This window comes from Myxocyprinus asiaticus, chromosome 14, assembly GCF_019703515.2.
Source record: "Myxocyprinus asiaticus isolate MX2 ecotype Aquarium Trade chromosome 14, UBuf_Myxa_2, whole genome shotgun sequence".
Lineage (NCBI taxonomy): Eukaryota > Metazoa > Chordata > Actinopteri > Cypriniformes > Catostomidae > Myxocyprinus > Myxocyprinus asiaticus.
Genome location: NC_059357.1, coordinates 20,147,012 through 20,168,692, shown reverse-complemented (window position 1 = coordinate 20,168,692; position 21,681 = coordinate 20,147,012). Strand labels below are relative to the sequence as shown.

Below are 21,681 nucleotides of genomic sequence, written 5' to 3'. Positions count from 1 at the left end.
GTAATCCAATCATCTCCAAGGCTTTCCGAAAGGAGGCTGGCCCTACCTACCTCCGTTGATTTTGCTCTTCAACAACACGGTCCTTTTTAAAGTTCCGTAGACGATGAGAGAAGGGGGGTTGTGAGGATAAGGAAAACGGGGGCATTCTGAATATTTTAGGTGAACGTAAGGCATAAACGGAATCTAAAGAAATCTTGAAGGGTTATATTGGGCTCTTTTTGTATCTTACTAACCGTTTCCTGGTTGGTGTTTAATACGGGTAGGCATTAGCTCGCGCCATCAGGCTAACGGCGTTAGCAGCTAGCGATCAACCAAACGACAAAGGAAATATAGCCTGTCAACTCACATTTCCATAACGATATATTTTATACACGTTGCCTATTTAGATTGGGGCCTTATTATTATTTACAAATCACAAAGAATATCGAAAACGGCATACCCGAGCTGTTTGAATAAACGCGAAAAATATCCACTAAAATGGCGGAGCCGGACAAATTAAACATTGACTCCATAATACAGCGTCTCCTGGAAGGTGAGAACGTCGTCACATATCTTTATATATTAAATAATATTTTGTATTGAGATATGTTAGACCAGCCAATATATTTGTATAGAAATGTGTGCATTGCATGTATTCTCTAGTACAAACATCATATTTTGTGTGCCCGAGAACATCTGAATGAACAGCTTTTGAGTCGGAGGAAGTGGAGTCTACTATCAGTTGCTAGCCAACCAGTCTACACTAATTTGCTAAAGCTTTGTCAGCGAGAAAGTAGCCTGTCTGATATGGCTATCATGATACAGAATACTTGGGCAAGGGTGCAAACCTCCTGATGGAAGTTCATTGAATGACTGCTAGGTTGCTGGTGTTTGGAGTGATCTGTGTACAGATGTGCATTTATACATGTATATCCACTTCACTTAAGCTGTTTGGGTAACTTTCATTTCAGCCAGGGATGCCCTGTGTCAAAAGCAATAGGATTACTGTAACTAATTAGAATATAGTTAGTGGCATTATCAAGTATACATGATGAGCGAAACCATCCAAAACGCTTTGAAACAAGTAGACTCTGACTTCTGAGTTATCGGAAATGATATATATATATATATATATATATATATATATATATATATATATATATATATGTATATTTATATATATGTATATTGGATGTCATAAAATATCGATTATTGTTCGGCACATTTTTTATCAATATATTTTTGTGGCATTGATATACTGAAATTAGCAACATTTAAATTAGAAGCCTAATTTGTGTGCTTTCCAACTCGGATGGGCTTCTGTTTAACAGTCTGGCGTAACAGTGTTGGAAGACCACAATTGGGTGAGATAACATTTACTGATGCCTCTCGAGTCATTGACAAGGTACAGATATCACACAGATAGTCCAAAGTTACTTAGGTTTTTGTACTTCTTCAAGAATGAATAAAGTGACATTGATGAGTTTGCAGGTTAGTGTGTGAAACTAGTGTAACTGATTAGAAATGCCGACGTTTATTATGCAAATTTCTGAATGTAAAACCACGGAAAGTCGTACTTGTAGCTGAAAATAAATTGTGTAGGCTATATAAAAGATACATATACACAATCATCCAGTGATGGCTAGAGTAAATAATCTTTGTCCTTTTTTTTTTTATAATGATTTGGGTCAAATTTAATGGAAAACTAAGCGAGTTGCACTCCGTGGCACTGCAGAATTTTGACGCTGAGCATTGGCGGTGTGTGTATACCTTCGTAGAAAAGTCGTCCGCCAGATGCATCCGGTGTGCAACCCCATTCAATTTACTCTGAAAAGACAAAGATTTGTAACAATTGTAATCCCCTTTAATTTACCCTGCAGCTCACACTTTACCAAAGTTGTGTTGAGAAGTATGTTTGAAAACACAAAGACTTATGTGCAATGAGCAGCCCTATCTATATTTGGAAAAATCCTGATATATATACCGATAATCATCGGGAAAATCTTCTGATTATCTATGCGTGAAAAAAAAAAACATAGATAAAAAAGCTTTTGTACCTCTTTATACATTTTGAATGCATTCCTATGCAAAACAATGATCTGATGATGATACATATCTGTATCAGGGGGCCTGGGTAGCTCAGCAAGACGCTGACTACCACACCTGGAGTCACAAGTTCAAATCCAGGGCATGCAGAGTGACTCCAGTCAGGCTTCCTAAGCAACCAATTGGCCTGGTTGCTAGGGTGTGTAGAGTCATGTTGGGTTAACCTCCTCATGGTCAATATAATGTGGTTCTCGGTGGGGCACGTGGTGAGTTGTGCAGGGATGCCTTCACACACACTACGTCACCCGGGTTGAGGCAAGACACGAGGACTTCGAGCGCATTGGGAATTGGGCATAACAAATTGGGGAGAAAATCCCCCCCCCAAAAAAAATATCTGTATCGTGATCGGCATATAGGTTTTTGTTAAAATCAGTATCGGCCAAAAAATTTAATATCGGTGCATCTCTAATCTAAAGGGTTAGTTATTTCCAGAGACACTGACTGCAAATATTGTAGCCCTTTTGATAAGGAATCCTGAGAACAATTATTGCCATAAGCTAAATGACGGTAGTTTGGCTTGCATGTTTAGGGACTTAATTTTTAATTGCAAAAAGTTTTAATTACAAGGTTTTGGAGACATGTTTAAAAGTCCAGGCCTTATAGACCAAGTCAATATTGCAAGTTTATTGACTATCATAATAGCCTCATAGTTTCTTTTCATATACTGTCAACAGAATCAGTTAGTCGTCCTGATACTGAAATGCTGAAAAGCCTTTTCATAATTTGTGTTGTATCAACTGCAGTTGTTCAAAAGTCATTTTTTGCAGTTTTGTTTTACAGTTTGATATTGGATGGGTTGGGGATTCATAACCTGTGAGGATGTAGCCTGCTATGACAAACTGGGACTACTTGTATTCGGAATACTTTTGGTAGACGCTGCACTCATGCTACTGTAGCTAGAAAAGTGCCTTATATACTTGGTATTTACAGATTCTAACTGAGGGTAAACATTGTGAATCATAGCACAGATATGCAGTTTATCAAATATCTGAAGAACATCAAGCATGTGTGTTGCATAACAGTAATGCTTTAGGCCATTTGCAAACTATGTACCATCTTTCCAGCCGTTTCCGTTGCAAAGGAAGCAGCGAGTAAGGTCATGAGTAGTGAGGCGTCGCTGTTACTGATGCTCTTAGGTTATTTGGTCTGCATTGCTAAGAACTAGGCTACAGCTGAGCAGAATTCAAATTTATTTAGGCTGCTTGAAAGTATGTTTCTTTCCTTGTCTGTTTTTAATTTTTTTTGGTCCCAAGAAGAACATTTTCATATATAAGATAAAGGAAAAAACATTTTCCTGTCTTGTCACGTATATGCAGACACACAAAGAAACCCGATTTCCACATATACTTGGCCCTTTTGGCTTTGGGTCTTGTTGGCAGCACTGTTGTGTAAACCTGATTTTTTCCTGCAAAGCACCAAAAATAATAAACAAGCCTGATAATAGTTGTATTTAAATCTACCTATGTAATCCTGCTGTCCTTTTCCCCCTAAGAGCTTGATGCCTCCATCCAAAGTCCTGATTCTCTTGAGAATCTTCCAGGTTTTTGGTGGTTATTCTTCAGATTTAATCTGACAATATTAGATAATAATAATAATAATAATAATAATAATAATATATATATATATATTTGTGGATTTGATAAAGAACAATTTTAGTCATTATCCTCAGAATACATACAAAAACAGTAGGCTAAATATTTGAGTTTATTTCTTTGCTATTTTATCCAGCGTGGTTGCTGTCTTTGCTCTGACCTTGCTGTCATGGTCAGCCACTGTTTGTTTGCAGACAGATTCCTCTCAACAAAATGACTGAAGCAGTTAACCTACCAGAATCTGAACAGGAGTTCATAAAAGTGACTGAGTGTCCAGTTTTTCCAAAGTTTTCTGTCTTACTTGGTTACTGTTCCTATAGGTTAGAATTAATTAAATCAAGTATGTTACATAACTTCCATTTAAATGAGCGCAGCGGTGCCTAGTCTGACAGGTGGTACCATTTTATCTTGATCCCAACACTTGCTCATTGGAATGTTGAGAAATTCCACCTCATAAGTCTAGATCCTTTCAGTTCTGTAACACCATCACAGTTGTGCCTGAAGCCTCATGGTCAGCCAATGGAAAATCAATTGTACTGATTACAGGTGACACGAAAGAAGCCATTGTACACTGACTGGTGCTTTTGGTTCGTTGTTGTTTTTGGCTATTTTTGGCCCGCGTCTGCTGACACTTGTCACGCTGATGTGGGTTGTCAGTTAAATGGTTGTTTTCTTCACCTCAGGTTTTCCCTCTATCTGATTGCCTGCATTGGATTAAGTGTAAAGGGTATCACCTCTTAAATACCTGAAGTGATTAAACGAAAACACATGGACGTCTGTGTGACGACTGTCTGTTTGCCAAACCGATTAAACGTGGGATGGAAGTTTTCTGTCATTTCCCATTACATGAGACTGCTAGATGCTAGACATTTGAACTAATTTAAAGTTTAATTTGATGGATGGAACTGTTCTCTACACTACCTTCTCTTTATTCTTATTTGAAGAATTTAGCATGCCTAATTTACCACAACTAACTTAGCACATCTACTGGTTATAGTTTGAGTGGTTTATTTGGTTGTGTACTGTGTATGTATGTATGTGTGTGTGTGTATATATATATAGATATATCTCAAGTGAGTACACTCACATCCTTGTAGATGGTTGGACTCCTTTCTGTTTTACCTTCTCTTTATTGTTACTAATGAAATTTGGCATAACTAACTTGGCACACCTACTGGTTATAGTTTGAGTGGTCTGTTTGGTTGTTTATCAACTAGGTCCACTCTCACCCTTGTGTTAGGTCTAAGCTCTGTGATGCTTATTGGCCCCGTGACTAACTTTAGAGCAAGTGCTGTCAGGGCTTTAGCCGGCCTTAATCTGGGTTTAAAGTGACGAGCGGCAGGATCCTATTTATACCTACTTTTCATCGGCTGAGCCATCAGGCTTCCGATCAATGTCCAGGCCCTCGGATCACTCATCAGCTGCTGGAAACCTTAAAGGCCTTCATTTTAGTGACCCCACCCTGCTATTTGACCGCACCATTTGCACACATGCAGCGCATTGTTTATTGTTTGCTCATCATTCCTTTGTTAAATGGAACTGAGAGATATTTAATGTCAGTATCAATCACAAAAACCTGAAGTGGTTGTTCCACAATGTGGAAGTCAAAGTCAGTTTGTTATCTTTTCACTGCAGGACAAGAGGGAAAACAAAATGTAGTTCCCCAGGTAAATTTGGCAGGGCCTGAAATTCAGCGCAGGATTATGGGTGTTGCACACAATTTTAATAATTCCCGCATATTCCACATTCATAATACTGGGAATTCCCACACAATTTTATTGACTTTAACGTTTAGCTGAAAACTGGTAACCCAATCCATACAGATGAACAAATCAAATGAATAATCTTGTCTTTGTATCAAATTGTAATTCTAGAATCGCAAATAAATCAGCTCTTCCGTGTATCCCTCTCTTGCTCTCTCCCTCTCTCGTGCAGCTTTCAGCAGTTTGTTGTTTTTAGTGTGTGTTCACATTGAGGGAGCGCGTTGTCGCATATTTACTATAATAAGTATGTAATAATATATATGCATAATATATGGTGTATATATGGTAATATAGTATTGTTATTATAAATCAAATTAATAATATACATCATATGAAAATATATTATTTTTAATATAGAAAGCAAGGTTCTAATCTGTTAACATTTTCAATGCATTTAGTCAACATTAAAAGGCCATTTTTAATGTAACTGGTGAGTATTGACTTAAGGCCACAGTACACTTTCGTAGAAGTTCTCATTCATTCTTCTTTCAGTGGTAAAAAGAAATTCTAAAGAGCCGAGCAACGGTATACTGTTTCCGAACATTCAGACACCAACCACACAGCTGTAGGAGGCGTTTAGAGGAGCATTTATATATGAGGACCCTTAGTAAAACCTTAACTAATGTGACTTTAAAATGTGTTCTCAATGACTTTATGCCTCATAAATTTCAAATGAGAATTCAAATGAGGTCAGTAAAAGAAGCTGTTTTTTGATGATTTAAAGTAATATATATGCAGTAGAAAATTTTTCATTTGTCTTGTTTACATTATTAATTCATGATGCTAATGCGCTAGCATGCTATACGCGGCAAAAATATGCACCGATTACACTTATTGTCATTTATGATGACACTGATACTATTTCAAATATGAGCTTATAAAAGTGTTAATGTGCAGAATAAAGACAAAAGAATGATGATGTGCTTACATTGGGCAGATGTGTGAATGGCTTTCACTGCAGATGGCACATGAGTGAATGAGCACTTAAGATTATTTGAGTAGATTTGATTCCTTTTGTAGACTAATTAAACAAAACAAAAAATCATGGACATGGTCGTGGTAAATTATTCTACATGAACAATCATACAGATGTAGGTAAATTTGCACCATCTCACTAATAACTCTGCACTCTGGTGTGTTCTTGTTGACTAATTTTTACTGACTGAACAACATAAACAGATTGAGCCGTTGGTGTCAAGGTATGTGGAGCTCCAGATCACACCTACCATTGACGTGGACCAATGGCAGTAATAGGGTCTTAAGTAGTCGGTTAGAAGTTTTCCTAAAAGTTCGCTCAGGCAGGTTGTTACGAACCAGCGAAACTAACACAAAAACAGTCTTTTTGGCCATATTTTGTTCTAAATGATGTCACACCCATTCGTTCTTCGATTTCGTATAAAGTATATTTGGGTTTTTAGGGTGCTTTCACACTTTGTTCAATTGCTTGGACTGAACCCAAGTTCATTTCCTGCCCCTGCCCCCTCTGTTCTCTGTTCACATCTCATTATTTGTCCGAACTAAAATATTTAAGCTCATAAAAAACAAATATTTGAATATTCTATTATTTAAATGAAGGTAATTAATGCGAAAGAGACGTTGAAAAATTATTTTTTTAGTCATAAAGGTTGCGTCACCATTAAAAAAATAAACAAGCTTCTAATTATATCCGAAACAAGCTGATATTATGTCCTTTGTTTTTGTTGTAAGTATTTAAACAAGCAATGCGTGAAAAAAAAAGTATAGAATGAAAGCATTTAAGCTCATGCAAAGCGAAGAAAAAGAAACAGCTAATAAAGTAGACTGACGCAGTTAACGTACAGGACGAATATAAACACTTGACATATAATAGTTATGTTTATATTGTATCTCATGTTTTTGTTGAGAAAAACAAGCATATCCACATGTTCCGTAAACTATACTCACTTATACACACCAGTTTAAATGATGGAATGCCCCTTACCTCAGCTAGCAAAGTCTTTCTCGGATGCCATGTTTGTTGTTTACAGAAGCATCACGGGGATTACGTTGCTACGGGGACGCTGCTTTCTAACGAGCTGCACATATACGAGAGTAAAGTGTACACCACATATCCAGTACATTTAAACAGGAACTCGGCTTTCTTGCAGTAAGCCACAATCTCGCAATAACCCACTTTTTTTGGTGTCCATCTGAGCGTACTGACAGAACTGTTTGCTCATCAAATGTGATCAACTTGTGTCCACACTCAACAGCGCCACACAGTGCATTCTGTTATAACTGCCAGTTTTAGTTTGTGTGTTCAGGATTTAACATGCATCTCACTGTATATTTGGCCAGCAAAGCGAAACTTTGCGAAATTCGAATAGTATTTTTACTATTCAAATAATTATTGCAGAACAAATACTCGGGTATTCGACTATTTGTGCACATCCCTAGCCGAACCGCGGTCCGATTACATCAACGTGAGCACAAGCGGCAGCTGTTTACCACTGTAACTAAGTAACAGCTGGAGAAGACATCACTGTGTTAAGTGAAGTATTAAAGTTAGTCCTTTTGGATTTACCACGAACACTTGCCATGCACAGAACAACACTTGTGTTTGTCTCCCGTGGATGCATTGAATGTGCAATGATGTGATGAATATTAGCGTTTGTCTGCCGGGAGCCTGTGGATACATTGGAAGAGATGGGAAGAATCCGAGGACAATGTATTTGGACATAAGTAGGTAGGAGAAATGCATTATACCATAATAATTGCGATCGTGAGCGTGCAAAGACGCAAATTATACGTCATCAGCAGTTCACTTCCACGATTTGGTACGATTGTGTTCATATCAGCAGCGAACCGTACTGGAGTTATAATTCATTACATTTATATAGTGCTTTTATAGACTCAAGTTCACATGAGCCGTACCTCAGACCACCTTTTCAAGTGGACCCAGGTGCAAATTTGAGCAAATAATGCATAAAATAAGTGTTTGTTAACTTAAGATATTTTGTGTACATCTGATTTGCTGTTGTTAAATTGTAATATGTTTATCCACATTTATAACGGCCATCCTTCTCTCTAAATATCGGTATCAGCCATTGGAAAAACCCATATCGGTCGACCACCAGGGTTTTGTTTATAACTGAGACCAGTTACTCTGACACATAGAAGACATGTAGAGAAATAGAGAATAAAGTTATTATTTACATTTCTTTTGAAGTTGTGTAATTAATTATCAGTAACTATGTTTCCATCCAAGGCTTTCTTTGCAACAAAAGGTGTAGCGCATCAAAATGTTTACCGATATAGCTGATGGAAACGCAAATTATTGCTAAAATTTCACAAGTGTTTACATAAAATGTTTCCATTTAACTCAAGCACATAAACTTTATTTCGATAATCCAAACTGGTTTGGAAACACTTTGTAAAGAAATTGGCATTAACGCAAAAATGTAGTGTCACATGACATAATTTACACCAATTGTTAGCCTGTGTTGATCATGACTACAAGGTATACATTCTTGAAAGCCAATTTATTGTACGTGAAGCATTACTCGCACTGTTCTGGACTGGTTTTAACGGCATACCTGCACAGATCCGATGCTGCAAACACGTCTGCATCATGACACTTCCAGGAGTGCCAACACAAATATCTCGTATCATGCCCCTATCATCAACAAGTGCACAGAGAACAAATGAATGGCCACTCTTTGCGATTAATGCAATCGCGGTAGCCATCTGTTTATTCATTAACAAAAATGTTGCTTTTCCACAACATTCAAAATAATAGCCAGCAGTCACGGAATTAGCCCACGATACAAAAAACATATTTCTGTGCAAAAAGTTGTTTTAAATTAAAAATAAATACACAATACTAGGAGAAAAGGTTCCGTGTGCTTTTTTTGGAACATAACATATAACCCAGTTCTATCAAATTATTTTTTAGCTTTTGAAAAAATGCTGGCAAAATTACCTGTATTAAATAAATTACCAAAACGAATAAAACATTAAATTTAAAAAAATAAACTACCAAATGAAAAAATAATATTGTTAGCCCTATATAATTGCCTTTTCTTTACACAAACTTAAATTAGACTTACCCTGTTCTGTAGACGAAGAAAAGCTGAATGGCATTTCCAGAATGTTCTATACTTTTGTTTTTTTTTTCCAAGACTATAAACTATCAGAACTATTTGTCCAATGTTGAGTTCACTTTCAGAAAACTAGCTTTTGAACATTTAAAATATTTTAAATCTAACCCTCTTTACCTCTGATTGCATTTGCTTAGCTTTTGTGCATTTGTGATGGCAATGCTTAAGATGATTGTTCAGAATAGCCTATTGAATATCAGCAATGTATCATATATGTGAACCCTGATATTACACAGCATCAGTTTTTCTTTAATTGCTGTGCACACAGTATATACACATCGATGGATGGTCCTTATACTAAGACCGAAAGTTTTCCCCACTACTTGGTGCAGGTTGCCAGCTTGAACAGGGCCATGACGATTCGTTTTAGGGTCGGAACCGGTGGCAACCTACGATAGGCGCAACATCAGGACCAATATTACAGTCCCATCAGAAGGGCAGCTGCTCCCTTTTGATTGCAGTTCCTCATCTTCTGATTGCATTTATTTGTGAAATTAAAATGACAGTAAGCTGGCTAATTTCAATTAATTATCTCAGTACTCTCCCCATTTTACAAAGACTTCAGGGGAAAACAGTTGGGGACACCTGGTAGGCGAATGTACATAGTTAGCGATATACACACATTTCTGTATGGAAACAGCTTAAGGGCAGAGTTCTTTTGCGATAAACCAAAACTTATGCGACAGTGTTTTTTTTAAGCATGACGTCATCACGCACACCATTTTTATCGCTATAAAAAAGCAGAAGGTGGCAAATTTCGCAAACATTTTCACTTTGTCGATAACAAAACAACACGAAAAGTGAATGGTAACTAGGTTAGTGATATGAAACAAGGTTCTAAAATATCGGGTGTAATATCTGCACAAACCTTTTGTTTTGGTGCATCCATACAATATACATTATCAACAATAAACACAAACAAAAAATAAACATGAGGGAAGATATTTGTAGATTATATAAACAAAAAAGCTGCACACAGAAGGATTTTTTGCATTATGAAGAAGAGCTCTCTAAAGGAGGTGGAGGGTTTGCCTTTAAACAGCTGTGCAGATATATCTTCCCAGTGTCAGTAAACCTACAGTCAGGCAGCTGTTCACCTCTGTAGACCATCAGGTTAAATGTGGCATCTTTACTGCTGATATAAATAGTTAGAGATGGGTGGATGCAAGCATGCTCTCTTTTCCACCCTTTCATCATACACCGTGAAATCATTTTGGTGGTAGAAATTTCAGTTTGTAAGAAGTGGGCATTGCGATGTCTTAACATTCATTCAAAGCCGTAGGGCTGTTTGTGTCCTTGAAGGTTTTATCTATGTAAAACTGCATGTTTTAAACATTTATTCAGAGGTGTAGGCTGGTTGGATCGATTTTGTGACTGTGCACAAATAAGGCATCTCCAAAATTCTTGCATAACTGCCTGATTACGTGAGTCACTGGGATGTGCTCGGTATATTTTCTCGCTTGAAGCCCGACATGTGAAATGTATATTTTAAAGCCAGCTCTTGAATGTCGAATGAGACTGCAGGGCTGTCACAGGTTTTGTTTCAATACATCAGAAGTGGTGTATCTTCACATGGGATGTTTGGAACAGGACACTGGCCATATTGACCTCACAGACGTCAGTAAAGACTAATTTTCCCCAAGCTTCAGCGCTGCCCTGTTCAAAGAGGCAGTAGAAATCATATTCTCTTTCATTGTGTTGCTTCTAGCTGAACTCTCCAATCAGTGTGTCATGCAGCCAGTCTAAAAGGGCATGTTTGAATTGTGCCGTAGGTCTGTGTTGTGTAAAATAACACTGTTTAGATCTTGTAAGCCTTCTCTGTCACAGAGTGCCAGAAAGTGTCTTTGGGGCTCCAATTTTTATGTTTCTTTTCTGAAGGCACTGCAGGGATGAGCACAGGATCTGTTGAACCATGTTAATAACTACCTTGTTTGTCATAAATATTTTATTGTATCTGAAGCTCAATTGCGCATGATCTTTGACAATAGCAGCAATCCCTCAAGACCTTTACCCCCTTTTGTGGTTCTTAAAAGCTGTTTGTGTAGCCAGTGTTTGCATGTTTGACTAAGACTAAGGAATGCGTTTAACAAACCTGCTAAATTCTGTACGTCTTCTCCGGGTCTAGTGCGGTTGGGGTGCATGTTTCAGTAGAGACACGTGTTAGTGTATTTGAGTGCTCCAACATCTGTGCGTCACTAGTCTGTCCATCCCATAATTTCAGAGAGCTCCTTGAGCCAAGTTTTTCATACTCTGGTTCTTCCTTGTTTTTAAAGGGCCGATATTACTGATAAGACCCTGTTGGAATGAGAACTGGTTCTTAGCTGTCACATTTGCTTTTTCATTTTAGCTTCCTGGTGCACACTCATTTTGTTCCTCCTCTTTGTTTCAGTGAAAGGCTCTAGGCCAGGCAAGAACGTACAGCTGACAGAGAATGAAATCCGCGGCCTCTGTCTCAAGTCTCGGGAAATTTTCCTCAGCCAGCCGATCCTGCTGGAGCTGGAAGCACCGCTCAAGATTTGTGGTAAGTATGTTTGACCTTGGAAGGATGTTCTGTACTGGAATGTCTTTTGTCAGTCTCGCTGCAAGTATGTGCAAAAAATAGGTAGCAATAGAGAATATAAACCATTTTTAAATCACAGTTTTGTCTCCTGAGATTCTAATAAACTAATTACTTCTGAGTGTTTGTTAGATGTTAACCTTTTCAACTCTGGAGAATTTTTTGGGCTGCCACCTGCAATTTTTCACACTCAAATTTAAAAGCTCACCATTTACACATACTGTGGACTAATTGCCAAAAATGGATCATGTTTTCAGAAGAAAAAAAAAGACTCCAATTATTCATAAATAATATTGTATATGTTTATAACCTTATGATTAGAATAATTTTTTTTTGTTGTGGTTCAAATTTGTAAACATGTTATTCTGTTTCTGTTCACCCCATTACCCTCCAAATAGTCTTATTATATTCCACTAGATTGCAGAAGGTACTAGAAATTTTGTTTTCTCTCTATCACCTTCCTTCACAAAATGCTGATCTGAAATGTAGGTGGCGCTATAACACATTTTAGCCCTCGCAGATGTGCTCTTCCGTAGACATTCAGTCTAATTTTAAGTTCATGCAGCACCCTCATTGTTTCATTGAATATCTCGGCCTCTGAGTGGATTACAAGCTCATTAGAAAGCTGCGATGATGTATAACATTTTATCATTAATAGTCGATAAGATATATTTCCAATGATTTGTTTAACATACTCTTCCTGCAGGACTGCATATTTTGTTCTGGACATCTAATATTTTACATAGGATTATTCACACACAGCTCACAGACTATACCACATATGCCTGACTTGTGTATATGGGGACTTGAGCATTTTAAGCGTAATCTTTATTTCATGATATAGCGCCCCTTTTTGGACCCGCTGGTGGGTTTTTGTACCACTAGTGCCACCAAATAGAATTGCAAAAAGAAACATTGTTTTCAAAATAGCTTTTTAAAAATGCCCCGTCTGCTGTGGATTAAACAAACTGATAGTCCCGCCCCCAGCTCACGCCATTGGTCGAGTCAATGTTGTTGTCTCTCTTGAGACGGGAGGCTCAAAACAAACAGAGAAATTTTCATAGCACCACAGTGGGACGGTGTTTACAGTTCAAGAAAATTAACCTATGAATAGCTTACTTATAGTTCTAGTCTCTAAGTATTAAGCTGATATAGGAGAAAGTATGTGAACAGAAAAAGTTACATACTTCAGCTATAACAGCACAACACAATTAGCATTCAGTACATGTCCTATGGTAAAACTGTGTGTGTGCCTACATAAAATGATACAAAATTAGAACCTGTCATACAGCATATCTTCAGAGTTTCCTGATTGACAGGTCGACAGATTTGCGACAGAACTTCCTATCTGCTCTTAAAAATTGCCATCAGCTCTTTTCTTAATTACTATACTGAAAACCTTTGTTTAAAAGTGCTTTTATCCTCAAATCTTAAAGTTACTGACTGACAAATTTTTCAATGCAGGTGATGTTCACGGTCAGTACTATGACCTTCTTCGTCTCTTTGAATATGGGGGCTTTCCTCCTGAGAGCAACTACTTGTTCCTGGGGGACTATGTGGACAGAGGGAAGCAGTCTCTAGAGACCATCTGCCTCCTGTTGGCCTACAAAGTCAAATATCCTGAAAACTTTTTCCTGCTGCGTGGCAACCACGAGTGCGCCTCTATCAACCGTATATATGGCTTCTATGATGAGTGTAAGCATCAGGATAATTACTGCTCTTTCAGACCTACATTTAACACTTGCACAGTGATGCAAACTATTCACCTTTCAGTTAGTCACCTTTTCTGAAGCTAATTTGTCCAAGAAAGTATACATCTGGAACATCTGCTATGACTTTCTCACCTTTTTCACTGCTCATGAGTTTGCATCCACCCTCCCATACACACATACACAATTTCTACTGTGCATAAACCCTTAAGGTTAAAGTCAGTTTGATTATTTTTGTAATTTTTTTTTTTAATCAAAAATGGATCTTAAGCAACTTTTATAGGTTTTAAGTTGTTTTAAACCTGGATTTTGCCTTTAAAAAAGCCATTTCCAATGATGGGAATTGTATTGTTTATCAAGAGATCTCTGCTTATTTAAGCCTTTTTGGTCAAAATTGTCTGAACATTCTGCAGTTTTTTGACATCTAAAGATTTTATCAATCTTTTCAGGTAAGCGACGGTATAATATTAAGCTGTGGAAGACCTTCACAGACTGTTTCAACTGTTTACCTGTGGCTGCCATTGTAGACGAGAAGATCTTCTGTTGCCATGGAGGTGAGTGCAGAGCAGACAGAGGTCCTTTGTCCCCATGGTAATTTTAATGTTCTGTCATAACCCCAGTGCTGACTTAGAGTAAAATGTATCTGGTTTATAACCATATCACTGGGAGACCATAAATTGTTTCATTTGAAGCTGTTTTCCGAGCTCAGGGGCACACCAGGGGACTGCAGTAGAGTCCTCATAAAAACAGGGGTTTTAGGGTTCACTTAATTTGAACTGAAGTATGGTTTGCGGATGAGGTGGAAGTAATCTGGTCTAGAAGTATAGTGTGGTTGGAGAAGGAAATGCAGTGTTTATAGAAGTATGGTCCAATGCAAACATAAAGGCACAGATGGAGTGCCCATATAAAGATGATAATTTTTTTTCTTTAAGCCGAGGGGTTCACAAGAGGTAATGATCGATGCCATATATAAATATAATTTTTTTTTTAACCTATATATATATATATATATATATATTATCCTTTAACCTGGAACTGGTAGCTAATTCATTAAAAGCTTCTAATTTGAAAAAAAGGTGTAATTTATAAGCTTAGAATTTAGACTTGCTGCTGTTTAAGGTTTGTTGGATGTAACATGAACCAGAAATGTGCCTGTATTACAGATGAATGCTTGCATAAATTGTATTGTGCCAATGGGATGAGTGTTTACTGTAATCCTGATGAATCGTTTACAGAGAGAGAATAATGAATTTAACATCTATAATAATGTATTAAACCAAAATGAGGCGATACAGTACTTGTAATAAACATTAAACAACAAAACACACAATACTAACCCTAATCTCAGTATACATGCTGTAATATTTATGCTAGCATCCAGACTGTGAGTACAGTGGTGGTTTGTGTGCACGCTTTGTGCTGATGTGCGTCTTATTCACAGATGCTTATTATAGCACTCATCTGTGACAGTTCCACTGTGTAACTCATGAAATTTGAACACAACAATCATAATGGGAATTGGTAACATCATACAGATCGAATAACTGGGAGATGCACCGATATGGAATTTCTGGGCCGATGTGATAACCGATAATTCACAGGTCATTGTGACCGATAACTGATAATTTAAAAAAAATATTTTAAGCTTTGATTTTTAATCTTTTAACCTGGAACTAATAACTAATTCATTACAAGCTACTCATTTGAAAAACAGGTGTCATTTAAAAGTTTGGAAGCTTTTAACTGCTGCTATTTAAGGTTCATCATGAACCAGAAATTAGAGCCCGACCGATATGGGATTTTTGAGACTTATATGGTGGCCGATATATTTAATTTGAGCTGGAATGAAAATAACTCTTTTCTATGTGGACTGTGTACCGATTTTGCACCGATATGACTATGCAAAGGTACTCGGAAGGCTGCTTTCTTAAACAAATATTTTTGTCAAAGAATATTTGACATTATTATACATTGTTAACAAATTCTAGAAATGAATTCTGAGAAAATAAAGAATAAATAAAAATACAATAAATAGCTTAATTACATCAGTACTGTTTAGTATCAGTCAATTGCTGACCATTTAAATAAAGAATAAATAAAAATAAAGTAAATAGCTAAATAAACATCAGGGGCCGGTTGCTATACATACGTTATAACTTAGCCTAGTTGTAATGGGCACTAAGTCACAATTTACGCTCTACTAAATATTTGAGCGTTGCACCATAAACTTAGGTAGAATGTAACCCTACGAATAAACTAAATATTTACGGCAGCCTCCGACCAGGAGTAACTGATGGAATAAAAAAAGCAGACTCATTTAATGACATCAATGAGCTCATGTTTTGCATGACAGGCATCAGTCCTTTCGACATATATGATGGTGTTGGCATTTGCACTCGTGTACATTTACGAGAGAGAGAGAAAAATAATTCTTTTAAGCAGCTCTTTAGCATGAAACTGATCTAACGGTGACGTTTTTAGGGTGCGTCGCCTGGTGTCAAGTTTCAACACATTCAAAATATATATATAGGATATTAAAATGAATAAATGTCTATTTTTCCAGCCTGTTGAATTTTAGACACAGTTCCTATATATTATTATTTACACAGGGCAAATATACTATTTATTAAATGTACTTTTATTACGTATCCTATTTTTTAAATCTTACATTTTATAAATGCAATGACTGGAATTGTTTGGATGAAGGGGGTACCAAACTGTGAATCCTGAACAAAACAGTTTTGTGAATACATGTTTACACGCTGACAAGGTATGAAATAGCTATGTGGTTAGCTAGTTAGCTATAAGCTCATTGCCACGGAGAGCAAAAGATGGACTTTATTTACTTTCCAGCATTGTGTCTCACCAACTAGGTAACAGTGAAGCGTGAAATCAACACTCACCACACACAATCCACCACTGCACTGTTTTCTGCTGAGCTGCAAATAGATGTTCTGATGTTTACCTTTCAATCTGCTACATTACTTACTGCACTGACAGACTATAGCTGACTAACAGCAAACAGATTTGATAAACATGAGTGACATGGTTGTCAGGGACAGGGTTAACCTTAGATTCGTTATATAAAATGATGGGGTCATTTTTTATTAACTTTACAGTATGTATTTCACAAACTAGTTAGCAATTTAACGAGACGAGACCGTTTAACTCCGCACTGTCTGCAGAACCACCGTCAGCTCAGAGTCAGCTCTGTAAACAATGGAGTTGGAGCGCACTCTGCTGGACAAACTATGCTATGACACCAATTCTAAAGCATTGTTTTCTGCATTATATGTTCTGAAAAAAAGTTTTCATATCGGTAAAATAATCGCCGATACCGATATATCGGTGAAAGGCTAATATCGGCCGACCGATATATCGGTCAGGCACTACCAGATATGTGCCTATATTGCAGATGCATGCTAATTTGAATGAGAAATCAATGACAATAAACTTGCTTAAATTGTTGTGCACATTTTAATGAGTCTTTACGGGAAACCTGATGAATCGCTTTAAGACCGAATAATGAACTTCTAAGAGATGTAGTAATCCATTAAACCAAAATGAGGTGATTAACAGTATGTAACGAAAATTAAACAACAAAACACACAATACAAGCTCTAGTCTCTGCATACATGGTGTAATATTTATGCTAGCACTGGTTTGTGTGTGTTATGTATGTGCGTAATGTGGACACGCATGTCTCATTCAAAGACGCTTATTAAAGCGCTCATCTGTGGCAGTTTCATTGTAGAATTTATGAAATGTGATCACAGTCATAACGTAAATGGGTAAAACCATCGTACACATTGAATATAGATCGAGTTATAACTTTAGAAATGTCTCAATTCGTAAAATATAACAAGCACATTAGTTTTAGTCACAAACTAGCATTTTTAGCCATCAAATCTCTCTATTTTATGCACCGTGTTACATTGAGTTTGGGCTTGTTGTAATTGTGATCCTTTGCTGTAAGTAACGATGTGCTACTTTTCAGATTCTGTTTATTTCATGAAATAAGTGATAATGTTTGCCCCCAATAATGTACAAAAATGTTTTTGTCGCGTTTTCTTCATGAAACACAAACAGAATAGGGGAAATGGCATATCGTTACTTACAGCTGATTATCTTGATTAAAACCAGCTCCAAAATAACATAACAAAGTTGAAATAATCCTCACAGAGAAACACGAGGTTGCTTTGCAACACCAGTCTGGCTCTAACTGATACACGCTGTGTTAGTGCACACACACTGCTACTCGAGGCTGCCAGAGCCTCTGCCTGAAGGAAACATGCCGCAGGCAGTCAGAGATTCTCAGCCACAAGCAAATAAACTGTAACAAATTATCTGCGAATATATAGCCGTAATTCCATTATCAATGTAATGATATTTTGATTTTGCCAGTTATCAGCCAATAATACATCGGCCGCTGATATATCGTGCATCCTTGTCATAACTTTAGAAAAGTCTCATCTCGTAAAATACAACAAACACATTTGTTTCACTCACAAACTTTTTAGCCATCTTGAGTCACTCTGTGATAATTATTTCAAGATCTATGCACCGTGTTAGACCTGTGTTTGGGCTTGTTTTAATCGTAAAACCGTGCTGTAAGTAACAATGTGCTATTTTCCTCATTCTTTTGTTTCATAAAGTAATACGTGAAAATGAGTGCCCCCAAGTATTATAAATACATGTTTTTGTCGCGTTTTCGATTATTGCTTCATGGAACATAAACAGAAAATGGGAAATGACATATTGTTACTTACAGCAGATGATCCTGAATTAAAACCAGCACCAAAACAACATCACAAGGTGTAGAGATGTTGAAATAATTCTCGTAAAGCGACGTGAGCAGAATGATCTGAAAAGTGGGTGGGGACACATTATTGGCTCATAAATTTTAATCTGATGATGTAACATTGGCCAGTAGTCCTTACCGATTTGCTCAAAGCAGGTAATAGGCTCTAGCCATATCAAGGTTACAACTGCAGCCATGCAAAATTAAGCTCTTTTAAAATGATTATTCCTCAAATTTTGAGGCACGAACCTAGAAGTTACTAAAAGTGGGGGTTCATCCCTGTCTGTTTCTAAATGTGTTGTCAGTGTGCTGTTTTGCAGCCCACAGTGATTGGATGCTGTTTAGCTATTTAAAATTCCATTCCATTGAGTTAAAACTGCTATGTAAAACACGATGTATGTGTTTTCTGCTTTAGGCCTCTCTCCAGATCTGCAGTCAATGGAGCAGGTGCGGCGCGTTATGCGGCCCACGGATGTGCCTGACCAGGGGCTGCTGTGTGACCTGCTTTGGGCTGACCCAGACAAAGATGTGCTGGGCTGGGGAGAGAACGACCGCGGTGTATCCTTCACCTTCGGTGCAGATGTGGTGGCCAAATTCCTTCACAAACATGACATGGACCTAATATGCAGGGCACATCAGGTTAGTATATGCTCTGTGGCAGTGGAGGATGTCCGGTGCATTCTTTAAAGAGATAATTTACCCAAAAATGAAAATTCTGTCATTTACTCACCCTCATGCCATCCCATATGTTTGACTGTCTGTCTTCTGCAGAACACAAAGATTTTTGGAAGAATATCATCCTCAAAAATCACAAAGGCCACATAAAAGTAATCCATAAGACTCCCGTGGTTTAATCTGTATCTTCAGAAGCGATATGCAAGTGTGGAGGAGAAACAGATCAATATTTAAGTCCTTTTTTACTGTAAATCTTATCAAAAATATGGAAAAAATATGAAAGTGAAAGTGGAGATTTATTGTAAAAAATTACTTAAATATTGATGTTTCTCACCTACACCTATCATATCACTACTGAAGACATATTAAACCAATGGAGTCGTATGGATTACTTTTATGCTGCCTTTATGTAATTTTTAGAGCTTCAAAGGTCTGGTCACCATTCACTTGCATTGTATAGACCTACAGAGCTGAGATATTCTTCTAAAAATGTTTGTGTGTTCAGCAGAAGGGAAAACATCATACACATCTGAGATGGCATGAGGGTGAGCAAATAATGAGAATTTTCATTTTTGGGTAAACTATCCGTTTAATGCAGCTTTGATATTCCACAAAGCATTGCCATATTAATAATAGACTCTGCAAAAGAAACACTGTGTCCCCGACTGTATGTGTGACATGCACTAAGCCAGGGGTCTGAAGGAAACATTTAGCTCAACTTTGGTTTCTTTTTAACACATTTTAAAACAATTAGAATTCATAATCAAACAATTGTTGAAAGCCCCTTTTCTAAGCATCTTTTCTTTTGCAGGTGGTGGAGGATGGTTATGAGTTTTTTGCTAAGAGACAGTTAGTCACTCTGTTCTCTGCTCCTAACTACTGTGGCGAGTTTGATAACGCTGGGGCCATGATGAGTGTAGATGAGACACTCATGTGTTCTTTCCAGGTAAGAGAACAAAAGCTACCATTTTCCTCCCATCTTTTTTTTACACTTTACCTGATTATTAGACTTTCTAGTTCCTCTTCATATGCATAAAGTATGCTTGGACGCATTGAGTCTGGTCCATTTCATCAGTAGATTTAAATTAGATTATTTCCTGGTGGTGTGTACTCTGCATTTGCAGTTACTATATCTTGCTCACTATATGTACTGAAGAACTCACTCTGTAGGGGGATGTGTCTATATTTGGAAGTCGTAAAGGCGAACATTTCTCCTCTCTCTCAGATCCTTAAGCCAGCCGATAAGAAGCTGTACTATGGAGGAGGAGGTGGAATGGGTTCGGGTCGTCCAGTAACCCCACCGCGAAATTCAGCTAAGGGTGGAAAAGCCAAGAAATAACACCTGCTGGATAACCCCTCAACTTCCCCAATTCCGAAAATCCCTGTTCTTACACCACAATCTTTCTCTACCTCCCTTCTTTCTTTCCGTCTCCAAACAGCTATAAAGCGAAACAGTACCCAGGGTTGAAGTCCTTTTATGGTCTTTCTTTTCTTTTTCTTTTCCTCATGTAACTTTTCAAAGGTGTGTGTTTATATATGAGACTGCTTGTGTGAGTGTCTGTTATGTTTGTTACACTTTGTGTTTGTCTTTTCACTCATCTCTCCCCTCCACCGCTCATTGCACCCTCTCCCCACCTGAATCTCTGTGAGGGAGCCTCCAAAGAAGCCTCCATACGAATGCCCAGTCAGGCTCTGGGAAAGAGTGAGATAGACAGAGGGGGTTGACAACATTTAGTTTTTTAGAGGCATGGGTGAGGCCCTCACTGTTTATGTCCTGGCCCCTGAATCATTTAAGGCTAAACAAAGAACTGCACATCCTCCATTAGTTAGAGAGCCAGTCTGAGTGAAATGTAATACATTTATTTACACACATACACACGTGCAGGGAGAATGGATGTGCAGAGAAAGTGTGAGGTAGAGAGAGACTGTGACAGGTGCATATTTTCCATTTAGAGATCCAGTGATTTAAAAAAAAAAAAAAATCATGTTGGAACTTTTTACTTTTTGTAGATGGAACACAAAAGCTTTGAAATTCTTTGCTTACTATGTGTGTTTTTTTAGTGTCTTTTTTGAAAGACAACTGTCAATAAAGAGAACTTTATTTAAACATCCTGTACTATCTTACTGTGTCCCGTTATCCTAAGTTACAACTAATTTCCTCAGGTGTACGTTTTCTGTAAAGAATTTATCCTGTTTTATTTGTTTTGCATGTATGATGAAGACTGAATGTAGTTTTTCAGGGTTGACCAGAGCATTTTGCGGTTTGCGTAGAAAGACTGAGATTGTACATCTGATCATTTTATGTTTGTTTTCTAACTATCTCTGTCGCTTTTGGTCTTTCTTTCTGTCTAATACTCTCCGGAGCCAACAGTAAATGCAGT

At 37.5% G+C, this 21,681-nt stretch overlaps 1 protein-coding gene across 1 annotated transcript; it reads left to right on the top strand.

Annotated features, from left to right (window-relative positions):
• Positions 1-51: 51 nt before the first annotated feature.
• ppp1caa (protein phosphatase 1, catalytic subunit, alpha isozyme a) lies at positions 52-21,407 on the top strand. The gene is made up of 7 exons (XM_051715739.1): positions 52-532; positions 11,948-12,079; positions 13,580-13,810; positions 14,274-14,378; positions 19,041-19,264; positions 20,112-20,246; positions 20,526-21,407. Exons 1-7 carry the CDS (start codon positions 478-480, stop codon positions 20,637-20,639), a joined length of 996 nt encoding a protein of 331 aa, XP_051571699.1. The 5' UTR covers positions 52-477; the 3' UTR covers positions 20,640-21,407.
• The last annotated feature ends 274 nt before the right edge of the window (positions 21,408-21,681 follow it).